Raw genomic sequence first — 10,466 nt, forward strand, 5'->3', positions numbered from 1 at the left:
CTTCTAGATATAACAAATCAGGTCAATTTAATTTATAACCTATTCAGAATTTGCAACATGTGTCTCACTGGTAACAATGGAATGTAACCTAATCATGCTCAAAAGTCCAGGTCATATAATAATTTCATGGGATTCAACCACATACATTTGTACTATATACAGAAGCGGTACAGATATAGCTATGAATATAAAATTAAATACACAGTAAAAACTAGATATTTATGCATTTATACATGTACATATAAATTGCATTCTCTATTTTTTGATTTAACTCAGTAGGATACCTAACATGTGAAGTTACCTTATAACAGAAATGCACAATATCATCTGGATGTTATCTGAGAAAGCCAGAATTATCCTTGAAGTGAAAGGACCTTAGAATTAGAGACTTCTTAAAAAGTTGACTTCTTAACTTTTTTTAAAGTTTAAATATTGTCTGTTGCTTTCTTTACCTTTAAGAACTCGTCAATGACAGATGCCTCTGAACAGGGCTCTAATAATTTGATCAGATAAAGGCTGTGAATGTGGTCCAATAATAAATCATCAGGAGAGTATGCTATTTATCACTTTAGCTAAATTATTAGTGCTCTTTTAACATTAACTCAATATTTTAGAAAATTACAAGTATCACTAGTAACAGACTCAACCAACATAATTTACCAATTTTAAAAACAAGATTTACATTCATCTAATTCTCAAAATTATTATAAAAAATTCTTTACCTATGTGAAAACAGTCCATTTTTAAATATGTCAATAATATTATAGTGAGAACTGAAAGATACTAAGGATAACTGAAGACATTTATGCAATTAGTTATTTTACTTAAATGTTGGATTAAAGGAAAAAAATATATATATATACACACACACATAAGTAATCTTCATATTACTAATTCCTTCATAACTGGCAGAATACTATGCCTTTAAACACAAAATAAAATATTATTTATAGCTCCACAATGCTGTTTCTGTACGCATCATCTCTTATTCCAATTAAAAGATCAGAGTCCTCAGAGAGACATATTGCAAACAAAAAGTCCTTAGTAGGTGGTAGAAAGTCAGGCCAGGAGTCAAATACAACCAACAGAGATGACAGAGATATGATATTTAGCACAGTTTCCTCAGAGAGAAAAAAGCAAAACCACATGGCCCTGCTGAAATGCCGAGTTAATTCTCTCTCCTGTCTAAGCATTAACTATTACATCTTTAAAACTGTTTCAATTAGACTACTGCTTCTTTAGGTAAGTCCCTCTTCTAAGAAACACAAACATTCTCAAAGTGCATTGCTGAAACACCATAAAAACTTAATAACCTACCATTTTCTTTGCACTCTTCTGGAGGTTTAGCCTTTTTCGCAAGTCGGGGATCCAGCCATGATGTTGTCTTTGTGTTATGGCTGAAAAGAAAAGAGATCACTCTGAACAGACACATACTAAAGGGAATCAAGTTTATTCCTTAAGAAAAAAAAAAAGCGGGGTTAGTCCAACAAAATTGCAATCGATACACTTAATTTGCTTACTGGTTCTAAGTAGCCCTGAAGGAGGTGTAAGAGTAATTGTGCAAGGCAGCTGTAAATTTGGCAACCTCAGCTCCCTGTCCTCAAAGCAGCTATTTTTATTAAAATCAACTAGAATGTTGCCAAGTTAACCTCATTGAAAATGCAGAACTCATCCAGAGCAAAAGGAATTTATTACAAATACAGGATTCTCCAGTTGGAAGAGCACAGTCCACAGGCTCTGATACTATTTCCTGAGTTTTGCAAAAGAATTATTTTTATCTCAAACCTGCCCTTTTCATAAACAGTTGTTTTGTTACTCTAAACTACAGAGCTGGCAGAGGCACTACAAAAGTGATGCAAATTATAGCATGTTCTTGGGATTCCTACATTTTCTCAAAAAGTGATTAATAGCAATTTCATTAACTCACATTAAGCTATCTTTCATCTAAGTACTTTTAACCTAGCTAGGAAAGTAGGGGGTACAAATGTCTTCGTTCTAATGTTTCTGGAATGGAATTTCCAGGAATTAATACTAAAATGACATTTCTGCTTTGAAAAAAAAAGTTTTCTTTTTAAGTCTTTTGCCAGAAATTTAAAAAGCAAAGGAGAGATGTCCTTAGAGCAGTGTTTCTTCTTAAAGTGGTCCTGGAATCACCTGCATTGGAAACACCTGGTGGACTTATTAAGGATACTTATTCTGGATCCTCATAGAACTACCAAATTGGAATCTGAGGTCGGGCTACAAAATCTCCATCATTGGCAAGCACTCCAGATGATTCTATGCACATTATAATTTAAGAACCGTTCAACGGCCCATAACTGCTCATTGGAGCTAAAACATTTACTGCATACAGCTGTCTCAAGGGATCTCATCTACCAATGAACAAATTATCAAGAATGTGACATTTGTGAGGGCTTTGGGAAAAGAACGAGCAAAGTCACAGGTGTGGGAAAGTGTGAGGTGTTTATACACAGTCAGAAAGCCATTGAGTGGAACATGACAGGGAAGAACAGAAAGCAGTTTGGAAATAGAAATTAGGGTCAGATAATAGAGATAACTTGAGCACAACTGTAGGGAGGTAAAAATGATAATGATGATAGAAACTTCACAAGTACTCTTTCTATAGTGAAATTTAATTTTATTTTATCATATCAGAGCCACAATTGTTGGCTAGATAACTGATGAACCAATCCGTTCTTAAAGAAAAAAGTCAGAAAATTCTCCCAGGTAGTATATTTAATAGCAAACTTGTACAGACAAGTTCCCTCCTAATAAAGGGAATTTCAAGCCAGGAAGGAGGGAGGATGGATTCAAGACGGGTGGTGGAAAGCTATTCCAAGGTGTTAAAGCACGCCTCAAGTAGCACTTTCTGGGTGACCATTCCATCTGCGTACTTGTAGAGCCATCTCTAAATTGAGAACTAAGTCATTAAGATGCTTGGGTCATAAAGTTTCTGTTCCTGAAGATTCCCTTTTATTTCGTACTTTCATGTGGAGTAAAGAGAGAATACTCTCCATCACTTTCTTCACATTTAAGAGTTTCTCAGTGATAGATGCCTCTGAACAGGGCTCTAATAATTTAATCAGATAAAGGCTGTGAATTTAATCAAATAATAAATCATCAGGAAAGCATGGGAGCTTTTGTTTCTCCCCAATTTGACCTTTGTAAAGTCTGATAGTGCTTCATTATCAAGTTTCAGAAGGATATAAAGTATTGTGACACTTTGGTCTGTTCTGGCCCTAATTTGTGTGATGTCAGTATAATCTAGTCTTTTCTCTGAGCTGAAGACTTGAAGCCCATGGTTGGAGGTTCAGAATATCCTGAATGTGAGGAGAGGGACACTGGGTTCAGTGTTTGCTGTTTTCATTAAAGAAAACCAAAACAAAACCCAAACCAAAAAGCAGTCACTTTAAAAATGCTCTTTATAGACATGCCTCAGTTCAAAGTGTGTGTGTATATGTGTGTTGATGTCTATGTTGCTATGAGGTAGGGGGAAATATTGAGAGGTGGGCAAGGAAAGTAAATTTCCCTTCTTTCTGCCCTTACCTTCTTCTTCCAAATCTTTTGCCCACTTTGGATAAAAGTCATTTCTAGGTCCCTTAGACATATTCACAAAAGCAAACACATCCATGGACAAGTATTAAGGCGTCCTTACTTAGGCACTGCATGTAGTCAGATTATCATTTCTATACCACACTACCATGGGTTTCAAATACTGGCTCATTTAGTAGAGAACTGTGAATTTCCTAGCTTTCTTGAGTTTATATAAAGCATTTTATTACATGACGATTTTTTTTTAGGTCGAACTAGCACTAACGGTGTGTCACTTTAATACATTTTGACAGATCGAGTCTCTTACAGTTAACAGCATTTTTAGCAGATCTTCAGAAATGATTCTGAAAGAAATGTGGGTAGTAGTTACCTCCAGTAATTGTCTTAAACATCACATGAAGATACAGCACAGTATTTTTCAATAGTGGCTCTCACCAGCCTTGTAATTTTTATGCTCTTCCAAGATGCTTTACAAAGGGGATATTTCTAAGGCATTGGGGAGACCACAGACCAAATAGCTTCCCCACTTCCCTTAAATTGTATATTTTTAAACTTTAATAATTCCACTTGAAAATAGTATTAAAGGATGGGCAGGAAACTGTACAAAATGGAATAACTCAAGGATTTTTCACAATCTGCATATTGTCTTTCTCAAGTTTGAGGAGGTGATTTCCTTGCACTTTCCTAGCTGGGGTAGATTCAGATGCACAACATCAGTTATCTGTATCTATCCAAGCTATGTGTTGCATGAACACCAGGAAAAGAAAATGTTAATGCTATATAATCTTCTATTTCAATTCAAGTAGAGACACATATACATATATAAACTACATTTGTACAGGAACTTTTTTTATTTTAGCTGGAGAATAAAACAAATATTTTCTAGGAGCTTTGAATCATACTACTTATATGTTTCTATGGATAAAGCTAATGTAATGATCATAAAAAGTGAGAGATTAAGTGGAGAAAAGTCAGTATCTGTTTGAGTTCAATCAATATCATATTACAAAATCTGGATGAAAATCTAAAAAAAACCGGTTTATCATATAGGTATATCTAAAACCGTTCTCTGATGTTAAACTGCATAACTCTGTCTATTTGGGGGACTAGAATAAATCAGAAGTGAAATTTCATTTAACTTGCAATTCTAGTTTAAATTCATATCAGGATGGCCTTGAAGATATGCAATAAGCCGACCTATACTGAATCAGAAATTTCTATAGATTTTTTCTAACGCTTAACCTTTGCCATGCTGACAAAAGCAGCAGGTTAAATAATAACATCTTATCTTTTGAGAAAACATTCTTCTCACATAAAACATACTTCATTTCAGCAGGAAATGCTACTGACAGTGCAGCACACTATTGCAAAGTCAGTCTCACTATCTCATAGTGTTTCTTGAGTGTCTATTGTGTTGAGGACTGCAATAGAACTTTCACACATCGCCTCATTTAATGCTAATGAGCCTTTGCGGTTTAGTATTATTAACTCCATTTTATAAACAGAGAAACAAAGGTTGAGAGAGGCTGGGTAACAGCAAGTCCATGAAAGTGGAAGAGCTAGCATAATACCCAGATATATCTAATTCCCAAGCCCAAGTGTTTTATGGTCTGAAATCAGAGACATACTGAACCTCAACTTTACTTTTCACATGGGGTCCATTATTTCACTCCCTGGATGGTAATCAAAGGTTCATTTCCCAGCTCTTGCCAGTAGTTTAAAAACAGACCTTTACCTACTATTTGAAGATAGCAACTGCTACTTAAATTCATTTGTTAGTGTTGAATGTCTGGCACTTAGTAGGTATTATATTAAACTGCATGTGCACAGAGACAAAAGAGAGAGCTTTGCAATTGTGGAGGCACCGATAATATATCACTGGAAAAATTTTCTCCTTATAAACTTAAATTCTCTATTCAAATCACCTTCAAATCAAATTTTCTTCATTCAATTCTGAATATTTTTCCAGAATATAGTCATTTTTTAAAAAGCCTGATTTATATAATCTACATGTGAATATTAGGTTTTAGAAGCTATACTAAAGAATTAGGTTAATAAAAAACACTATCAATGATTGTTAGGTTTGAATTTTGAAGGTTTTAGTCTCAAACCGGAGCAAAGAAAACCAGGAGCCAGGCAGTAAATTTAGGGTAGGCTTTAGTGGGGACGCTCCCAGGAGAGGTTCCATAGCCCCGCAAGGGAGTGGGGCTGGGGAAGTCGCGCCTGGGCAAAGGCAGGTGGGGTTTTTATAAGGGCGGGCTGCTGTTGGCCAGCAGCCCATATATGGTGCATAGCTGTGTAAAGTTAAGTTTCGGTTTCCTGCATAGGTTCTGTTTTCCCTGATGTGACGTGGCCCCGAGCCGTTGCTCTGATGGTGGGAGATCTCTCGGAAGGTGACCTTCAGGTTGGGTGGGAAAGTCCCAGGGGCGGGTCCAACAAGATGGAGGCCCTGGTGCCATTTTGCTGACGTTCCCCTATTCCGCCAGCCCAGCAATGATGAAGCATTATTAGGATCAAAACTTAAAATTTTCTCAAAGATCATGCCACACTTTATCCTCCAGCCCATTTTTTGATTCACTCATCATTTTTCCAGTTAGGTTACAAAGCTCGTTGCAGTTTCTTAGGTGTACGAAACTGGATCGTCAAGGGTAACCCCATGCAAAACTAAGTTTAAGACAAGTCCTTCTTTCTTCCTCTTTCCTTTCTGTTTCATTTTTCTATTTTCTTTTCTCCTTTATATTGCCACCCCAATCAAACCAATGTTTTCACTAATGTACAAATATTGGAAGTATTGTCTTTCATCAACTATAATTTTATTAATGGAATAATAAACTTTTATTATTAAACACACTCCTTTCCTTTGCTCCATTTTGTCTAAAAATAGTAACAGACTAATGACAAATAAATCCTCCTAAAAAGTCAATTCTGAATCTCAATCTTTAACTGCAGTTTAAATGATAGTTTCTTCCTGGGAAATACTATACCAGAAGAATAATAAGACATTGAAGTCAATGATATTTGACTACATGAAACATAATCTTTTGAACAAGATAAAATAAGGTCTGGGTAAATATTTTGGAGTCAGTAGCAATTCAAAATGTGTGTGGATGTTAAGGTTTCAATAGTGGTAATCATATAGGCTAAGGCACAATAACAACATGGAGATAGTTGACTGTATTTTACGTATTTTAAAAAATAAATGTCAACTTTTACAGGTATATAAATGGACTAGATTTTATATTATATTCAACAAAATCCTTGGAATAATTATACCACTAACCAGAAGACTTTGTTTCTATACCGTCATTCCAAGAAGAACTGTTAAAGGCAATGGTTAGATATATATAATTGATGATTAAGAGTGGAAACTTTTCCCTTCAAGACTCCATTCACTCAAAGTTTCACATAAAAAGCTATTGTCAATGACCTTAATACTTGTTATTTGTTGCCTAAATAATATTACTATTTTTCTTAAGCATATGAATATGTAAGCTTGCCTTAATGTTACCTTTCATGTGTTTAGAAAACATTTTAAAAAGAGGCTTTATCATAAATATTGTTTTGGATATTGTGGTGTGTGTTACACACTGCATTCTCTAAAACACTTATTTTCTGCCTGGAGATTATACCAGAATCTTGTGCTGGCACAAAAAAATAAAACATATGAAAAAGATATTCAATATAGCTACGGATTTTGTAACACAAATTATAGAAAGTAAGCCTAGACCAGATTTTGCGACTGGAAGGAACATGCCAAGCCTAGAATGAGAAACATTTTTGTGGTGTTGCTACATACTGAAAAATTAATTTTGCATTTCTGTCCAATAAATTTCTGAACTATTTTGTGTTCCATTTAATACACAAAAAGTTTTAAATTTGTTGAATATGGTAATTAATGATTTACTTAAAATTTAAGGGGATGCAGATATAGCAACACAAGAAAAAACAAACTAATTCTGTGTTTATTTAGAGTTTACAAGCAAATTCAGCCTTGATAAAGATTTGGAAACCATGTACAGCCATGACATTTTTCACAGATGTGATTTTCAGTTTCGAAAGCCTGCTTTTAAAAATCTATTATTTAAGATGACACAGTGTTCACTGCCATTCAGGAAGATGGTAGTAAACAAATAGGTTCTTGTTGTCATTTTGTTTTTTTGCTAAAGCAATAGGAGTCTCTTTTGTGTCATTAACTAAACTGACTCCCAAACAAAGAAGTAATTTAATGGGATTCCCAAGGCATGTCACTCCAGATTAACCCTGTGGCAACTCTTCTTTATGGAACATTTAGCCTCTAGAATAGTGACTTTCTGGCCAAGAAACTGATAAAACAAATACTATTTGTAATATAAAAGTTTACTTTTTTCCAGCAAATGTTTGTTTATATATTGGAGGGAGTATGGGATAGTGGAAATGGCTTTGCAGGGAGACAGAGCTGTGTGATCTGGGGAATGTTAATTTGTCCAATGGTGCCTCAGAACCTTGTCTACAAAATTGGGATAAATCAAGCACTTTATTGGGTGGTTATGATGTAATCTATGTAAGGTAGAATCATAGCAAATTGGTTAAGAGCAAGTACCCTGGAGACAGACTACATACCATGAAAGTATGAGCCAGGTCAGTGTTTGTTGACTCCTGTATTCCCAGGGTTTAAAATGGTCCCTAGCACATAGTATGTGCCCAGTAAACACTTGTTGAATAAATAGAATTAAAGAATCTTGGCTCTGTCACTTCTTGGTTATATGACTTCTCGACAAGTAGTTATTTACTTCTATAAGCCTCAGTTTCATAGGTGAGAATTAAATTAACAGAGTATGAATGCTTAACATATTAGCTATTACTGTTAAAGTAATCTGAACACAGCCTGAAAAAAGTGGGCACTCAATATATAACTCATTTGAGTTTACTTTTACATATTACTCATTTGAATTTATAATTAATATACTGCTTATTTTAAAATATAATATTAAAAAGAGTCAAATAAACTACTGGCTTTATACAATAATATACATTTGAGAGTCTTTTAAAAATTGCTGAACATAAGACATTATTACTATTTTAAAGCGTGTTTGGAAGAGTGCATCCACTGACAATTTGAAGTTATGTTATTTAAAAGTACTTTTTTAGAGATTTACCTTTTCCCATTAAATATCAGTGTAAATGATAAAAAAAATCTGCCTTTATCATCCATTAAAGAAAGCAGTTTGAAGACTGTGGGAAACATAGTTGACCCATTAGTTTGCCAGTGTTGAGAACAACAGAAAAAACCATTTTCTTTTAAATGCAGAACTTCTAAAAGACTGAGCCATAGAAACTATTTTGCAGCAATGAGTAAATCAATAAATATTTCAAAACATTATTGCACAGAAGGCAAATAAACAGAATTACTTCTTATATACATGGAAGTACTTGCATATATACATATATATTTGTCTTTTAAAAATAAATATTTAAAGTTAATGTTTTAGTATATATATTTAAAGTTAATGTTTCAATGTAGGTAGATGTATCAAATGTATATATATCAAATGTATCAAATGTATATATACATATTTAAATTTTATACACGGAAGCAAAGTTTCCTTCTCCTTTGTTTCACTTATTTTCTGTTTTATCGTGATCTCCATTTCACATGAGACAGAATGCAGTCACGCTTAACGAGGGTTGTGACCTGCCAGGGAGAATTCCCACTGCTGTAAGCCACTCACAGTCTCTGTACCAGGGGAAAGTTTTCACTGATGTCAGCTTTTCTTCCCTCACAAATTTCTCTCAATTCTCTTTTTCCCTCTGTTTTAACTTCTTATGTTACTCTACCTTTCCCTTTTTAAAAAATATTTTCACTTATTTATTGACAAATCAAAATTGTATATACTATATTCATGAAAATAGGTAAGACAGTAGATTTTAAGTGTTCTCACCACACACGAAAAAAGGTGTTTGTGAGGTAATGTTAATTAGCTCCATTTAGCCATTCCGCAAAGGACACATATTTCTACCTTCCCTTTTTATCTTGCTTTCTGTTACCATGACTTTGCTTCAGAACTGCCTCTGGGACACATCATGGCTTAGTCCCTGAAAAGGTCCTTACCGTCCAACCACGCTGCCTCTCCCATCACTGTCTCCTGATGTACCTGACCTGTTTCTAAGGAACTTTAATAGCACGGAGTTTATTCACATAAGAATCTCTTGTGGTTCTTTATATATTCTGGATATTAGTCCTTTGTCAGATGTGTATTTTGCAAATATTTTCTCCCACTCTGTTGGCTGTCTTTTAGCTCTGTTAATTGTTTCTTTTGCTGTGCAGAAACTTTTCAGTTTGATATAGTCCCATTTGTTTATTTTTCCTTTGGTTGCCCGTGCTTTTGGGGACATATTCATGAAGTCTGTGCCCAGCCCTATTTGCTGAAGGGTTTCTCCTATATTTTCTTTAATAAGTTTTATTGTTTCAGGGTGTATATTTAAATCCTTGATCCATTTTGAGTTGATTTTAGTACATGGTGAGAGATGTGGGTCTAGTTTCAATCTCCTGCAAATGGATAACCAGTTATCCCAGCACCCTTTGCTGAAGAGGGAGTCCCGACCCCAGTGAATAGACTTGATACCTTTGTCGAAGATCAAATGGCAGTAAGTGCATGGGTTGATTTCAGGGTGCTCTATTCTATTCCATTGATCAGAGTCTCTGTTATTATACCAATACCATGCTGTTTTGGTTATTATAGCTTTGTAGTATAGTTTAAAGTCAGGTAGAGTAATACCTCCAGCTTTATTTTTTTTGCTCAGCGTTGCTTTGGCTATTCGTGGTCTTTTGTTATTCCAGATAAATAACTGTATAGTTCTTTCCATTTCTGTGAGAAATGTCATAGGAATTTTGATGGGGATTGCATTAAATTTGTATATCACTTTGGGTAGTATGG

The 10,466-nt window shown here is 34.6% G+C and overlaps 1 protein-coding gene across 1 annotated transcript in view; it reads right to left on the bottom strand.

Annotated features, from left to right (window-relative positions):
* Positions 1–1,198: 1,198 nt before the first annotated feature.
* Positions 1,199–10,466, bottom strand: part of LOC103604848 (membrane-associated guanylate kinase, WW and PDZ domain-containing protein 2-like) — a 35,937-nt gene continuing 26,669 nt past the window's right edge. Inside the window, exon 4 of the mRNA XM_008589427.1 lies at positions 1,199–1,397. Coding sequence (XP_008587649.1) covers positions 1,256–1,397 — 142 coding nt within the window. The 3' untranslated portion in view covers positions 1,199–1,255. The remainder of the gene's footprint in view (positions 1,398–10,466) is intronic.

The sequence above is a fragment of the Galeopterus variegatus genome, unplaced genomic scaffold (assembly GCF_000696425.1).
Source record: "Galeopterus variegatus unplaced genomic scaffold, G_variegatus-3.0.2 Scaffold5435, whole genome shotgun sequence".
NCBI classification, from domain to species: domain Eukaryota; kingdom Metazoa; phylum Chordata; class Mammalia; order Dermoptera; family Cynocephalidae; genus Galeopterus; species Galeopterus variegatus.